The following is a 16597-nucleotide window of genomic DNA, read 5'->3' on the forward strand; positions in this document are numbered from 1 at the left end:
TGTACATGGAGGCCTCTGATGTTTGCCCAGGAACCTCCAGAGCAGCCGGGAAGCTTGGAGGACGGAGGCTCCACCAGGGCAGGCCCCGTCCTCACTGGCCCCCATGTTCTTCAGTCGACACCTGGAAGACGGGCAGCCCTACTTCCCATTTCCTCTGGCAAGTCCTGAGAGAGGAAGTTCTTTGCTCATGGTTTTCCCCTTCTGGGGAGGGGGACAGAAATTTAATCCTCTCTGACCTTCCTTTGCTGATGCCTAAACTGAGCCACTCTTGAGAGGGAGGGGGAAACTGGTGTGTGTGTGTGCAGGGCAGTAAGAGTTGTCCATCCCCTTTGGGAGCCAACCTCTGGAGACCCTCCCTGCCACTTGGAGCTGTAAAGTGGGGACAATTGAGAGAAATATTGTGCTGCATCTCTTTTGGTCCTGGCATCTCTTTTAATGCCCTCCCGCTTTGGCATCTGGTCGATTCTAGATCAGCCGACAACATCTGGTTCTGCCTGCCTGTCCAGGCCCCGTAAGGGAAGGAACCCGGGCAGGGCCACGTTGGCTTTCTGTGAGGGTTGGCCAACAGGCCCTTGTGTGCCAGGCGTGTGCCGGACAGGGCAAGGCCAGGTGGCATCCCGGTGGCCCCTTCCGGCGTCTGTGCAGGCCGAGATTTAAGGAAGAGCCTCCATCTGGGCTGGCATCCATCACTGTCTCATCTTGGCTCCTACAGCAATATTTATAAATCACATCTCAAAACTAGCTACAAATTTGTAGAAAGAAGCAGATGGGCCGTTGGCGGCAGTTTGTCACTGGCGGTATTTATGCCATGCCTGCGACAGCGGGGGAGGGAGGGGAGCCAGGAGGGCAGAAGGGCCGCGGGGGACGGAGCCCTCTGGGGCGGCGGGGGAGGCCACGGAGGACCAGGCTGTGGGCAGGCCCCTGGGAGCTGTGGCAGACGCCTGCGGGCGGGGCAGCTCCCTAGGCCTGAGCCCAGATTCCCCAGGGGAGGCTTACCTGTGATGCCCAGCAGGGAGAAGTGGCGGCTGCCGGTGGCCTCGGGGCCCAGCGTGAAGTAGAAGCGATGGCCGCCTGGCGGTTCATCCCTGTCCACAACGCTGATGGTCTGGATCAGCTGCGGGAGGAGGCCGAGGCGGCCGTTGGGGGAGGCAGCCCAGGGATCTCGGGCCCCCAACGCCCCCCACCCCCCGCTGCAGGGAGAGGCCAAGCAGGGCCGGGCCAGCCCCAGGTGCATCGCCCTCCAGGTGGGAACCCCGACCCTCCGCACCTCGCCTGGCTTGGCGTCCTCGCAGACGGCGGCTTCGTAGGGCATGGCCAGTTCGGGTGGATTGTCATTGACGTCCAGGATGCGAACTCTGAGCACCGTCCTGGACACTTGAGCAGGATTATCTGGAACATGCACATAACGCACACACAGACACACACCTGAGACGGTGGGTGAGGGCTGGAGCTCAGCAGCAGCAGCAGCCCCCACCCCAGATGCCAGGCTGGCACTACAACTGCAGCCACAGGAGAAGCTCCAAGGTTCCTCCCGACCCTCTTACTCTGTGTCCTTTTCTCGGAGTGGCATTTTGTGGCTCCTACCAGCCCTTCCTGCCTGCGCCCATCTCTCCCTGGCATGGGGCACTGCTCAATCTGCCCCAGGGCAAAGAAGGCTTTGAGCCCCCCCCCCACCCCGTGAGACCACCGGAAGCTCAGCAGGGCCACGGAGGGAGCTGGCCACGGGAAAGGCAAGGCCAGCGGTGGAAGCAGCGCAGGAAGTGCACCAATTCCCCAAGAGAGACCGATCTATATTTAGCAGATCATTGAGGATCAATATCCCTATTCTGTGAGAGATTGTTTCCAAAATCACTGAGTTTTACAGCATTGCCAACACAGGAAAGATGGTTACGTTTCAACAATGTTCAAAAAACAAAAGTGCCAATTTTAGCAAGCAATACTGGATTCTTATTATTATTTAATTTTTATTTAAAGAAGTTCTTACTTAAGTCTTCTTAATTTTAACAATATAGAGCCCCAGGGGAGCTGAGGGTTGCACCACCCCCAACAATGGAGCCTGCAGGAGACCCCCCCCCCAAGCACAAGGGAAGGAGGCCCAAGACCTGCCAAGGCAGCCCCTGCCAGCAGGTGTGCAGGAAGCCCCCCCCCTCCCCGAATATAACAAGGCCTTAGAGGCGGTCAGCTTTGCTGTTGGGAGTGGAATCAGACGAGCTGTGTGCACACAATTCCTGCTCCAACATGGTGAGCAGGTAGAGATCGTGGCTGCCCACAGACCCTGGGAGGTGGCCGACGCACCCGGGTTTGAACTCTCAGCAGGTTCCCGTGTTCCTCAGGGGGAGGGGGTAACTCTCTTCTTATGGGTCCAAGAGGAAAGGTCCCCCCACCTCACTTGTGAAATGGAAGGGGGGTCTTGAGGAATTCCTCCTGTGTCTGGCCTGGCCATGGTTGGATCTGAGCTCTTTGGAGCCCCCTCCTGCCAATCCCTGCAGTCTGGGCGTGGGTGGGTGCCTTGCCAGGAGCCCTATTGGCCTGGGGGGCACCTATGCTTGCCCATCGGCTGTGCTTCCCAGGGATGGTAACTGCAGGCTCCTCCCATTGGAGGACTCCCATCTGCTGCCTGGCTACACCCCCCACCCTCCCCAGGCTAAGAGAATTTCCCCACTGCATCCCAGGGGGATGAAAGCTGCCCCATCGATCAGGCTGTCGGGCAACCTGCTAGCCAGGTGCCAAGATGATAGGTTGGGGGCACTTTTGTGAAGGGCCTGTGCCAGGAGGGGGAGGTGCTCCCAAGATGCACCTGGCCAGGGGCAAGGGCTGCGAGTGGGGGATGGAGGAGACTGAGCCCAGCCAGGTGGGGGCCCAGGGGCTGCGAGGCTAGCCACCCTTGGCAATCTCTCCCCCCCTTCACAGATGGCCAAGGCAGCCTCCACCGCCAAGGACGGGGGAATAAAATTCCGCAGATTAACTCTGTGCTGCCGTAATTGAGGCGTTTGAGGTTCAGCCTCTTCCAGGGTCCCTGCCAAGCTCTCCCTCCCATTCCAGCTCAAGCCGGCTTCATGTCTTCGGGCCCAGCGAGGGTCCCGGCAGGTGCGAGGACCCCTCCGTGCAGCCTGGTCTGCGTCAGGGCACCTTCAGCTTCTCCAAAGTCTCTGGAAAGGCCAGCCGAGGCATCCCCCCCCTGCCCTCCCCAGTTTTGCCACCAGACCCCCCCCCCCCCAAGGGAAAGCTCTCCTGGGCCTCCAATTATGATGGTTTTTTGTCGATGGCTGAGATTTCGCAAACTGCCCAAGCGGGGAAGGGGTCGACTTTCCAGAGATGCTTCCAGTGTTAGCCTCTCCTCCTGTTTTCGGCTGATGTTCATTTAATTGGCTTCATATCTGGGTCATCCACGTCGGGAGCTAATGAGCAGAAGGTGGCTTCTAACAGGACCCCCGTCCCCACCTCCTCTCCCAGGCCTGCAGCTGGATCACAGGCCTGTCTCTGCCCTGGTCAGCCAGCTCCCCTGGCGAAGGAGGCTCAGGGCCCACAGCTTCCCTCAGCCCCCCCCCCCCCCCGAATGCACTGGGAAGGGCCGGTTTTGCAGGCAGAATGTTTGGGGTTTTGGGAGGAAGAGAGGGAGGGAGGCCCAGCATTTCTCCCTAGAATAGGCCAAAACGATACTGCCAAAATCTGACTGTTTGGTGCTGTATTCCTGCATCTGATCTGAAGGCTCTTTAAGGACAGAAGTAACGGAAGCTGAAAGGATCCACCCTCCACCCCAGCGGCCTTTTCAAGAGAGACCCCTCCTCTTCCTCCTGAGGGCCAGGACTGGCTGCAGCCCCCACCCCTTGGAAAACACGCTCCCCTACCACCTATCTCACACGGAGGGTCTCAGCTAAGCGGCCTGGGCACTCTGGAAGCCAAGGAGAACCAAAGGGGACCAGCGCAGGCCCATCCATGCTGGTGCTCAGGAAGCCCACGGCGCCCCCAGGAGCGTGGCCGTCCCAGGCGCTGCGGGGACCGTGCTGGGTGGCCTTTCGCCGCCTTCCCCCGCTGTGGGGAGGTTCCCTCTGAGCCCCCTCGGTCCCTGTGCGACGGAGGCAGCCGTGCTCCAGAGTGGTGCCCAGCCAGCCCTCAGCAGATAATGGGATTGAGCTGGTCTACTTCTCAACGTCTACCGAGAAGCCGCTTAGCAAAGAAAGAAACCTCCCCAGGGGTTTTCCTAAGTAAAACCACAAGCAAAGCAACTTTAAAGTTGAACTCGGCAGCACTCAGAAACCAAAGAAAACCGCCAAGAACCGAAGCAGCCAAGGAGGGGGGGGGGCTGCAGGTGTGGGCAGGCCGGGCTGCCGGTCTTCCTGGAGGAGGAGGGGGAGGTCCCCAGCCTTGAAAGAGGAAGCGCTGCACGCCAACCATGTTCAGTTGGTCAGTCTCTGACCTTCCCTTTCTGGAGAAGACGGCGGAAGAGGTTTTGGTTTGCCACCGGGGAATGGGACGCATTGGAGTCGGCTGCCAGGATTTAGTCCCTCGTAGGTGGCCCGTGGCAGAGCCAGGACAGCGAAGGGGCCTCTCAGCCGCTTTTGGTACCAGGGAGTTTGGGGGTTTCCTGGCAGACGTTTCATGACCCAAACTAGGTGGCTGCACTGATGAGGCTACCTACGTGGGTCATGAGACGCCTGCAAGAAAACCCCCAAGCTCGGAAAGCACCAGGGAGCCCCCGGGCCAAACCGGAGCTACAAAGAGCCTCCTTTGACCCCGCTGCCCTTTCCAACCAACTGTGGGAATCGGGGAGGGGGACATGGCGCTGGGCGGATTCTCCTCCTCCCTCCTCGGGGGTCAGTTCCAGCTGGGCTGGAGGGGGAGGGCTGCACTGGGTGGGGCACTGAAGCTGCTGGGGAGCCCCCTGCAGTTGGATCTTTGAACCTGGGCCAGGCAGGTGAGGCGGCCAAGGCTCGGTCCCAGGGCTGGAGGCGGTGGGGGTTTGGATGGATCCGTCTCTGGTTAACAAGACAGAGGGGGAGGGGCGTCTGCGGCTGCTCCCCCCTTCAAGACTGAGGGGCAACCGGAAGCTTTGCTTGGACTCCAGCTGGGTTCTTGACGAGCGGCTGTCAGCTGTGGCCAGGGAGGCTTTTGCACATCCTTCCCTCGACTGCTGGGGTGGGGACGTGGGGGCCGGAGACCGTGGCCTGCGTTCTAGTCCCTCTGCATCTGGGCTCCATGGGGCTGCCCTGGAAGCTTCAACAGGGGCAGAACGCAGAGGGTGCAGGCAGGAACCTTCTGCCCACGGAAGGGCGCTGCCACCAGAGCTGCACTGGCTGGCGGTTTGCCTCGGAGTGTGCCAATCCCCACCCACGAAGTGCTGCCTGGCACAGGGCCTGGGTGCCCGAAGGAGCGCCCGGCTGAACTCAATCTTGCAGTGAGGGCATACTCGGGGTCCCTTTGATTAAGCCACGTCCTCTCCAGAGACCCCAGAAGTGACCTTCTCTGCAGCATGGCCGGTCCTCAGGAGGGAGCTTCCCCCCCCTCTCCGGACCCAGAGGGGTCCCCTCAGCTGGGGCTCAGAAGAGCCGCAAAGACTGTGCTTTGCCCAGGCCTTTGGGCTGGAGGGGCAGACAACCTCCCCCCCCCCCCATGCATCCTCCGATGAATGGACTTTACGCACTTGATTTTAAAAAGTTAAAGGGGGGGGGCGAATTTACCTTGTCCCCAGGTAAATGGTTTTATTGTAAGCCACCCAGAGTCAGCTTGTGTGAAATAGGCAGCCGTATGAATTTGATAGATAGATCAATATGGATGATAGAAATGAAATGGTTTTAAAAGGCTTGGATTGCTGACTTAAATGCTATGAGATTTGCGCCTCCATTTTCAGCCCCCTCTGCCCCCACAACCCTCCCTGTCCCCCTTCTCAGTTTCAGCTTCCGCAGTGGTGCCCACAGACCCTGGGAAAGCTGCTGGGTGGGGCACGGGGGTGAGACACCATCGGAGGACTGGGCCCCAGAGTGGCACGGGGGGGAGGGGGGGATCCATTGCCTACACCAGCAGCTCCCTCCCCAGTGTCCCAGCTTGGCTGACTGACATGCAAATTAGTTTAATTATTTCTTCTTCTAAAATAAATTATATTTTGCAGAGGCTGCAATATGTTGTGTCAGGCGAAATTACATTCAATATTTTTAAACTAATTGATGTCAGCCTTGAGAAAACGTGATTGACAGTAGCAAGGAAACAAGGCTGCTACCTAAATAGTTTCCTAAATTAAAATTAAACACGCCGTTTTTCTGCATTTCCTCCTGGAGTTGGAATCCATTAATCTGAGGACACCATTTGGGGGGGGGAGGGGGGGGGCTTGGCACCTGCCGATCCCGCCAGGAAGATCCCTGGGAGAGGGGTGCCTTGCCAGGAGGAGCCAAGAAGTTGCCCCAGACAGGAACGGGGGGGGGGGGGACGGATGGGGGCTCCTTTGCAGAGTTCATGGGGCAGGGAGGGAAGATCCACCTGGGGGGGGCAGGGCATGATGGGCCAGGAAAGAGGGGTTCCAAGGGGGACCCTGCCTGCACCCCCCCCCAGGATGGAGCCCCTGCAGAACAATGTTGCTTTGTAGAACAGGTACATCCAGGCCTAATCAGCCCCCCCCCAAAAAAAATCTGGGGCATCACTCCTTAGCAGCCATTCTGGCAAGCGGTGTGTGGGTTAGACCCGGCTCCTGCTGGGAGGCTGGAATGGGTGTTTGTGTGTGAAAGGGGGATGGGAATGGGGGGAGGAGAGGAAGAAGGCCTCTTTGGGTGGGGGGCTGCTCCCTTGGGGCAGGGCCTGGGGGCAGCAGGGGGGAAGGGATTGGACCCAGGGAAGCAGCCTCCCCCACAAGCTGAGCTGCTCATACAAATGGGGGAGGGGGAGGAATGTATTTGAAACTGGGGGGTGCACCTGAACTGGGGGAGCCCCACAAAGGGGCATCAATGGGGGGGGGGCTACAGCCAGTCCAACCAGGTAAGATGGATGGGGGGGGGGAGAATGCCCCACCCAGTGCCAGGTCCCCAATGCAAGGAAGCCTCTACCTCTGATGGTGAGAGCCAATGAAAGCAGCCGGGCAGAAAAGAAAGCTGGCCGAGAAGGATGAGACCCCTCCCCTTCCTCCAGCTGCATCGGGCATGAGGAGGGCTCAGAGGGAGAGGGGTGGGGGACCCATGGCCACTTCTGCTCCCCTCTTCCCTCTCTGCTCTTTCAGGTGGGGGGCAGGGGGCAATGAGTCAGTGGCCCAAATTGCAGCGCTGGTTAAAGCGGGCCCTGGAGGGGCTCTCACCGTCTCCGCTCCTGCCAGGGCCAAGGAGGGCGAAGGGCAGTGCGGGGGGCTTCCTTGCAGAAACCTCAGCTGGAACTCGGCCAACCTGCAGAGCCAGCAGCCCACGGCCTCCTGGGCAGCCACGCTCACAGCCCGGTGCCCCAAAACTGCCACAGCCGAGTGGGCAGGACCCCTGGTGGCCCAGCTGCTGCCTCCACATTGGAGGCCCCCAATCCCTGGACAAGCTCAGCCCTCCCCCCCCTACAAAACTGGGTACAGCCCCCCCCAGCCTAAAGTTAAGCCACGGCATTTGCGCCATCAGAATTGGAGAAGAGCCCCCCCCCCGCTACGGCTGTCAGCTGTGGGGCTCCTGGTTCCTCCCTGCCAGCAGCCCCTCCCCACCAAAGCCCTGCCAGAGGGGCCCCTCTGCTCCCGCTCTCAAAGGGGTTGAGGCACGGCCTGGATGGGGGAGTGGGCTCCTCTCCCCCACCCTGCTTGGCCTTCCCTGCCAGCTGCAGGGGCCACCCCCCCTCCCCCCGGCAAGGCACTCTGCAGCCTTACCTTCGCGGCTGCCCTTTCCAGCCAGGGATCCAGACATAAATTGCACTTTAAATTCAATATCCGCCATTAATATTTCATGATTACAAAACGTTAAGATAATGTCAGTAGCAGCAGCGTCTGGACAGCTAGAATGGATGAGTCAGATCTTCCTGACAGGAGAGCCGCCGGCCGTCAGCCCTGGCACTAATGCCGCTTGACAGGCTGCTCGGCGGCTGCCCAACCCGCTGGCCCCACACCTGGCAGAGGGCCTGCCCGCAGCCGAGCCCGGCACCGAGGCCGTCACCCACCAGATGCCCCCCACGCCTGCCGGTGCCTCCCCAGCGGCTTCCCCCCCCCTTGCCTTTTCTGCCTGCATTGTGGTCCTTGGCCAGAGGGTGGGGGCTGGGGGGGGCAAGAGCTGCTCCCCGAGCGACCCCCACTTCCACCTTCGCCTCCTTCTGAGCTGGGGCAGAGGAAAATGTTCTGCCCTCGGAGCAGGGCCAGACCCAAAAGGTTCAGGGAAGGGGCCGCCTTTTCTGCCTCTGCCCCCCCCCCCGCCCACTGCCCCCTCGGACCCAAAGGTTCCCTTTTGGTTCTTAATGAGGAAGGAAGCCAGGAGAAAAAGGCTCCCGGCAGAAGTGAAGCCCCCTCCCTAGGCTGCCTCTGGGCCAGCATCCATCTCTCCCTGCCAGGAAGAGCGGGAATGGCTCTTGCGCGGCTTGAGAGAGACGGGGGGAGGAGGAGGAGGGGGAGTTCTCCGCTGGGGGTGTGAAGCCCCCGGGATACACCGGAGCAGAAGGCAGAGCAAGGCAGCCAAGGGCCCCCCGGCTCCTTCCCAAAAGGCCAAGGCGATCCCAGCTGGCGCCTCCCTTCGAGTGACAGGCGTCATCCTGACTCTCTTCTGCGCCAGTCAGAGCCCGCTTGATGGAGGAGAAAGCGGAGGAGAGAAAGGCAGAGACAGCCAATGGGGGGCCCTCCCTGGAGGAACGGGGGTCCCCCAAAAACAGAGGCTGCCTGGAAGAGCTTTGCAAGGAGCAGGCCAAGAGGGGCTCCCCAGCACAGCCGGATCCCCATGGAAGCGCTCCGAGGACGGGGAGCTGGGTGTTCCCCTCACCTGACAGGGCCACTTTTTGGGGTTGGGGGTGGACCGAATGCCCTCAAGGAGACCTGCTGAGGCTACCATCCTGTATGGCCCCAGCCAGGAGGGAGGTGAGCAGCCTCTGGGTGAGAAAATGCCTCCACACCCTTTGGTTGGAGGGCAATATTGAAGGCAACTGGGGGCAATCTGGCTTGGGGCGCCCATGGCAGGCCGCTGCCCGGGGGAGGGGGGTGGCCACCCAGAGCTACCCCGGGGGGGCGGGCTGGGACAGAGAAGGGGGCAAGGAGTAAACCCAGGTTGCATGCAAAGAGTTTGCACCAGGGGGCAGCAACCATGAGCTCCTGGGGCCTCTTCGGAGGGACTCCAAATCCCCCACAGCTGCTTCTGGACGACCCATGGCACTGGGGGGGGGGGGGGCAAGGCTGACTGCTCCACAGCACTGTGCCTTCTCCCAGGATGGGAGGTCCCAATCCGCCCCCCCCCCCCCCCCGCAAGACGTCCAGTAAGGGGAGGCTCTGCCTGGGAATTGGGCCTTTCACCCACGGCCCAGACTGGGGAGCCCCTGCCGCTCGGAAGGCCTTGGATCGAGGCCGGGGAGGGGCAGAGTTCCCCTCCCCTCCCGTCAGTGTGGGGCTCCTGCCTCCCTCCATCTTTTCCCACTTCCTATCCAGACAAGCATCCCCCCCCTCACTCGCTTTGGCTGCTCGCTTGATGTGCGCAGCCACGGCCGCACCTGCCCCTTCAGAAGCGAGCGAGCGAGCGCGGCTTCCACCGGCACAGCTGAGCCCCGGAGGAGAGGAAGCGCCTGCCAGGAAGGCCCTTGCCAGCCAGCTGAAGGAGAGGCAGCGGCTTCAAAGCAGGCAGAGGAGCCTCCACCGGCAGCGGCCTCGGCTTCCTCCGCCTGTCTTTGAAGTGGGGAAGAGCAGCTTTCACGCCAGGGGGGCTTCCTCTTTGGGGAGGAAGGGAGGGGAGAGAGCCCCCCCCCGCTGCCCCAGAATCAACCAGGAAGCCAGCCAACCCTCGCCTCTACACGGCGCTCAAAAGCACGGGGTGTGTCGTCCTGTGTGCGTGGCTGCGTGTGAGGGGAGCAGAGGCCAGGCAAACGCTTCCGTGGCTGCCCTGGGCCCACAGGGTGCAGGTGCGAGGCAAGGGAACCTGCCACCAGGCAGCCACCGTCGTGGGCTGTGAGGCGGGTGATCTGGCTGTGCAGAACAGGCGGCCTGAGGCAGCCAAGGGCGGCTCTGCAGCCGGAGAAGCCGAAATGATCCTGGCACTCCGTTGCCAGCCCCACCCTGACGCCAACTCCTCCTGGGCAGCTCTGGACTGGGCACGGGGTGGGGCAGAGGCAACAAGCTTTTGCTTCGGAGGAGACTGGCGTGGGGGCAAAGGGGAGGCCGTGGGCCCCGGCTGAAGCAGCGCAAGGATGCCCATTGGTTGGCACCAGCCTTCCCGGAGCTGCTCCTGGAGGAGCCTTTCCCCCGAACCCTCCTGATCCCCGGCTAATACTCGGCTAAACCAGGCAATGCGTCCCCTGGCTGACAGCAGCCCCCCCACCCCCGAAACCCCATTTGGGCAGAAAATGCCTTTGCTCTCAGCCTTCAACTCAGAAGGGATCAGGGCCCCCAGCGGGGGTGTCTCAAGCGGCGGAAGAGACGGGAAGGGCAGAAGCGGAGAAGAAGCCGGGTGCCCCACAGAATTGCAGACTGAGCTGAGGGGGTGAGAAGGTCGCCTCTTGAGTAATTGCTGACTGTGAGGAAGGGGAGTTTTCTGAGAGCTGCGGAAGCCCCCCCCTTTCTGCCGGGATTAGAGGGAGGCTCCGGCATCTCTGCAGCTCAGGGGGAGGAGAGGGCGACGTTCTGGTTTCCTCACACAGGTTTCACCGCCACGCCGGGGCAGCTCTGACGGTGGGCAAGGGGACGTCTGCAAAGCAGCTCAGAGGGTCCCACGGAGGCTTCCGGGGAGCAGCTTCCCACAGCCAGGAAACGGGTCGGCAGCAGAGCTTCCAGGCCACACCTTCCACCCCCCCCCCGAATAAACAGTGGACCTGAGAGCTTGAAATGCAAAACAGTGGGTGCCTCCCGTGGCCGACATCTTAGGGAACAATCTGTGCATCAACATCAGGCACCCAGGGGGAGGTTATGAAAGCAGCTTTATGCGCGCTTGGTGGGGAGTGGAATAAGAGCCGCCAAGAGTTTCATTCAGTGGTCGGATTTAAAAAAAATTACTACCTGTTCTGTGGGCGTGGCTTGGTGGGCGTGGCAGGGGAAGGTTACTGCAAAATCCAAAATCCCCACTCCCTCCCGATCAGCTGGGACTCAGGAGGCAGAGAGCAGATGGGGCGTGGCCAGCCAGTGGTGGTAGTTACCAGTTCTCCAAATGACTCAAAATTTCCACTACCGGTTTTCCAGACCTGGTCAGAACCTGCTGAATGCCTTTATACTCTCTCACATCACATTCTATTATTACAATTCAAAATTATGATAAGTGTATCCATTGGTAAAACATAGAATAGAATGTGATAGGAGATACTATAAAGACGCATTACTTTTATATAGATGTTTATAGATTTATAACAATGTAAGGTGTATGTATATATATTCATATGAATTGTATATTCTATAGATTCATAACAAAGTAATGGAATATTGGTATATATATATATATATGAATTGAATATTTAGAATATTTTGTTTAAAATGAAGAAACGAAAATTGTAGTGGAATATATGAGATATAATGATAAAGATGTACTTATATACATTTGGTATTTTATGGTTTTACATATAATTAAAAGTAATGATACACAAATATAAAATGTTGGTGAACCTTTTCTTTATATACTGAAAGAAATTCCAGAATAAGATAGATGATACCATAAAGATATGTTATTATTAAATAGACTTACAATGATGTAACAGATAGTTAGCATACATATGAATTTAATCTTTAGAATACATGTTTAAAAGGAAGAAATTATAAGAGTAAACTGAATATATGATTTACAAGGATAATCAATGCATTAATATATTTTGGGTTGATAACTATTGATTTTATTTGCTACTGTAAGTGGTGACGCACAAATGTTTGTGACCAAACATGCTACGTAGACATGTAACTGATGATATTTTTTAATGTAATATGTATGTTTTTTTAAAAAAAAGAGCCTGCTGAATGCCTCCTCTGCTTCAGTTCCTCCCAAACAAATTATCCTAAATTAACCTTCTCTTCTCCTGAGGGCGGCCTTACCAAGGTATCCTTGCCTATAAAAGATGTTGAGGGGCTGGGAGAGCGCAGAGAAGAGCAACAAGGATGATTAGGGGGCTGAAGGCTAAAATGTACGAAAAATGGATATGCAGGAATTGGGCATATCTGGTCTAATGAAGAGAAGGACCGGGGGGGGGGGGAGCATAACAGTGTTTCAGTGTGCAAGGGGCTGTAACAATGAAGATGGGGGGGGGGGGTCGACCTGTTCTCCAAAGCACCTGAAGGCAGGACAAGAAGCAATGGAAGGAAACTAAAACAAGGAGAGAAGCAAGCTGGAACTAAGGAGAAGTTATCCTGATGGGGAGAACAATTAACCAGTGCAGCGACTTCTTTCCAGAAGCTGAAAATGCTCCAACACTGGAGGTTTTTAAGAAGAGCTTGGTCTGAAATGATTTTGGGTTTCCTGCTTGAACAGGGGGTTGGATTAGAAGACCACCGAGGTCCCTTCCGACTCCTCGGTTATTCTCTTACTCTCCTTTGGAGAAGAAATCAGGGGTGCAAAACTTGAGGCCAGATGTGTCGCACACTGGCCACGCCCACCCCTGGTTTAGCGAAGCGGGGGAAAGTTGTGACATGTCAGGTGACGACAACGTGAGGCCACGAGTCTTGACACTGCTTGCTTAACAGCCACAACTGGAACTGGACTCTCCGTCCCTGAGAAGAGCGGTCATGAAGCTCGGCACCCGTGGAACCGCTGTGCTCCGTGGCCGCAATCCCGGCCCCGAAAGGATCCTCTGGGCCATAAAGAGGATGGGGCTGAAATCCCCCTGGGAGGCAGGCAGCCCCTTGGAAGGGCTTCTACCAGAGCAGCCCCTGAAGCTGCTTCCCAAAAGGCAGCTGGGCTCCCTTTTCCCTCCTTGGCTCCTGGCTGAATGGTGGGGAAGGTTCTGAAGACGTTTCTTGGATGAGAAGCGAAATGATTTTAAGGGTGGGGGGGGGGGGAGTCCAGTTGCCTTTTGAAAAGCATCACTGGGACAATCTTGACCTGGACGATGGAGAATCTCCCCAGACGAACGTCCACTGGGCAAACGGGGCTCACAGGGATCGAATTATTTGGATGATGGATTGTTGGCTACAAGATCTGGCAAAAACCTGTTTGCCCAAAGCGAGGGAACCCGGATCAGGGGAACTTCAAACTGCCTTCTCTGAAGCTTTAGGAGGCAAACCCTTCAGAAAGGAGTTCAGATAAGGAGGAAAGGGGGCCTATTGTCCACCCACGGACACACTGAACAAAAGGCTCAGGAGGTTCCTAGGAGCCACAAACAGTATTTCCGTTGGTATCTACTACTGACCGTCTGACCAAAGAGAAGATGCTCTCAAAGGAACAGGACTCGATTTTAATGAGTTCATTTTCTCAACCTCTGTGGGGAGGCTCAATCTCCCAAAGGGCCCTTTCAGGGAATCCCTGAGGCCTGGCCGGTCCCTTCCTCTTTGAGGAGGTGGGGGAAGCCCCCCCCCTAAGGCCAGCGTCCGACAGGAAGAGTTAATTAAGGAAGGGAAAGCAGCCCTGGGGGGGGGGGGGATGATGTAATAAATACCAGAGTCCTTAATTTTAAGGGAATTTTAATATGTGTCTCAGATTTCAGAATACCATTTTTTAATAAATGGAGCTCTATGGCAGGGGAACTAAAGGGAAAAGAGCTCACAAGATTGGTGGGGGGGGGGTCTTAAATAAGGAGATACTAAAAGGACAATAGCAAATAATTGCAAGGAGAAATTAAAAAACGGAGTAGAAAAAGGCATTGTGTCTGCACAAAAAGCTCAGAGAGGATCCGCAGAGGGAAAAGGAGGGAGGCAGGCGATGGCGAGCGGGACGGATCGCGGGGGGGGGGGGGGAGGAGACGGGGGGGGGGCGGAAATGTGGAGGCAAGGAAGGCTGGTAATGAGCCGAGGTTAGCAAAGGATGCTAAGGATAACAGAAAGGGGCTTTTCGAAATGCCGGTCAAAGAAAGGGAAGCCAGAGTAAAGGGGGCAAGGTGCTAACAGGTAACAAAGGAATCGCTGACCTGCTCAGCTTCCCTTCCGCCTCCATCGCCTGACAGGAGGCTGAGCTTTTCAGGGAGAAATTGCGAAGAGGAGGAGGAAAGTGGGGAGAGGGGAGACGGACAGAGACGGTCTGGGAAATCACCATTGACTGGGAACCCGTCCGAATCGCCTGGACCAGGTGAGCCGCCTCCAATGAGACTGAAGGATGCAGCTGAAGGTTTGGCTTCGGGGGTGGGGGTGGGGGGACGAGGGGGCGGGGGGACAAAGCGGGGGAGAGCTTTGCAAGGAGACAAAGGAGCTTCAGGCCGTCACACTCATAAGACAATGAAAGACCCCCCCATCAACGTCACAACCTGAGCATCAGCAAAGGCCGGGGAGCTCTGGGCCACAAGGGACCCTTCCCTGATTTCCTGAGTGGGTAGCGGCCTGCATCAGAGGGCTGGGATGCCAGGGGCGTTTTTGGTTGTTTGGTGGCTAAGCTGTGCCCGACTCTTTGCGATGCCACGGACCCCAACACACCAGGCCGGGCGCCCCCTCCGTCCTCCCGTGTGCCCCTGAGCCTGCCCAGAGTCAGGCCCTCTGGGCGGAGGTGGCACCGGGCTCCTTGATTTCAAGAGGGAGCATCCGAGGGAGCCTACAGAGTGATTGCGCTAACCCTGGCTAAGTGAAGGCTGGGCGGCCCGGTGGCTGAGTGGATGCACAGCCGCCCGAACAGTCCTGGGCAAGCAGCCCCATCAACGCTTCCACCAAGGCTTCCCTGAACGCAGGAGAAAAAGCTCTTGAGTGACAGCCGTCCGTTCCAGCACGTCAAGCACCGCAAGGATGGTTCAACTGGGGGGGGGGGGGGGCTTCACGCAAAGACTGGCTGGAGTGATGAGGGGGCCTCAAGGTCCGAGTTTAGCTGCGGGGATCCACAGGACCACAACAACCGCATTCACACAACAGGCTCTCTTAACACACTGAACTGTAAGGACCACAGGCTTTCCTAACGACCCAGGCACCCACCCTTCCCTCACCAGCTGGTTAAAGCTGCCGTGTGAACAGAGACCTTCCTAGAAGCCCCTGGAATGGGCGACCAGGAGAACCGCCTGGCATCACGCATGCAGCCTTCACACACACACACACACACACACACACGAGTCCCTCCGTGCAGTCCCTGGGCCTCCGCAAGGCAATCTGCACCCACCCTGCAGACAGGAACAGCCCCTTCAGGGTGCGTGGCAGGGCTCAGCCCCTTCCTCCAGCCCTTTCTCTGCTCCCCCCCACAGCAATCCCCTTCTGCCACTCCTTCCCCCCCACAGCATTTAGGGGCCCCTGTCAAGAAAGCAGAAGGGAAACCAAGCAGAAATGGGGGGGGGGGCGTCAGGGAGGAAGGGGCAAAGCAGACACGTCCCACATAGAGCTGAGAGGAGGGGGAGTCTAATTGGGCAAGCGAGGCCGGCTGGACTCCATGGCACCCTCAGGACCAGCCCTTCCAAAGAGGGGCCCTCCTTGCCCCTCCCCAAATTAACAGGGTGCTGCTCGTCCTGAGAATTGTCTGACCCCTTTTTCTTCCTGGATCCATAAAAACACTCGGGAGGGGTGGGGGGTGGGGGGCTTCTGCCAGGCCAGCTCGGTCCAGCCTCCCCCCTGGGGGTGGGGGGCAATGCTGGGTCATCAGGCACCAGGTGAGGCTCCAGCAGACCCCCCCCCTTCACAAAGGCCTTCCGTGCAACCGCCCGCCCCCAGCCCCCCCAGCCAGCTCACCAGCCTCCATGGCCAGGATGGTGATGTTGTGCCAGCCGGCCGTCTCTCGATCCAAGGCCTGCCTGGTCAGGATGGTTCCAGTCTGGGCATCAATATCAAAAATCTGCCCCGTGTCCTCGGGGGGCTCGAGGGCATACCTGGGGGCCCAGAAGACACAGCAGTCAAAAGCTGCAGCTGGCCAGGCTGGGCAGAACTAGGCAGGCGGGCAAGGAGGTCGGGCAGCGCAAGGCTGGGCAGAGACCTGCACTGCCCTCGAGCGGCTTGGCACTGGCAGACACCCAGCAGCAGCCTGGCACAGGGTGTGCCCGGGTCCTTCCACGAGCCCCACCCATCAGCCCACCTCCTGCTGTGCCATGCCCTTCCTCCCCTCGGGAAGGCACACGTGGGGCTGCCAGGGCCATGCCCAGCAAGCTCCCCCTTCCAGGAGTGCCCTCCTGCGGCCCCATCTTCCCCCTCCCCACAGCCACAGGTCCCCCTCCTCACCCCCCCTGACCCACATCCCCAGAAAAAACCCAACACAAGAGCAGCAGCTGCTGCCACCGTCCCAGAGACGGGGGGGGGGGTCAGCCCAGGCGGCTGCAGGGGAGTCATGAGAGGCAGGCAGCCTGCAAATTGGGGCTGGGGTCTCTTCTTGGCTTCATTGCTTCTGCCGACCAAGAGCCAACAGCTGGGCTGCCAAACTTCATCAGGAGAAGGTCAGCATGGAGG

The 16597-nt window shown here is 58.5% G+C and overlaps 1 protein-coding gene across 1 annotated transcript in view; it reads right to left on the bottom strand.

Moving 5' to 3' along the window:
• Positions 1-16597, bottom strand: part of CDH22 (cadherin 22) — a 46162-nt gene that overhangs the window by 5189 nt on the left and 24376 nt on the right. The window contains exons 8-10 of the mRNA XM_032217915.1: positions 15890-16026; positions 1268-1389; positions 997-1114 (exon numbers count right to left, since the gene is read on the bottom strand). Of these exons, the coding sequence (XP_032073806.1) occupies positions 997-1114; positions 1268-1389; positions 15890-16026 (377 nt within the window). The remainder of the gene's footprint in view (positions 1-996; positions 1115-1267; positions 1390-15889; positions 16027-16597) is intronic.

Source organism: Thamnophis elegans, chromosome 5, assembly GCF_009769535.1.
Source record: "Thamnophis elegans isolate rThaEle1 chromosome 5, rThaEle1.pri, whole genome shotgun sequence".
In the NCBI taxonomy this organism is placed as follows: domain Eukaryota; kingdom Metazoa; phylum Chordata; class Lepidosauria; order Squamata; family Colubridae; genus Thamnophis; species Thamnophis elegans.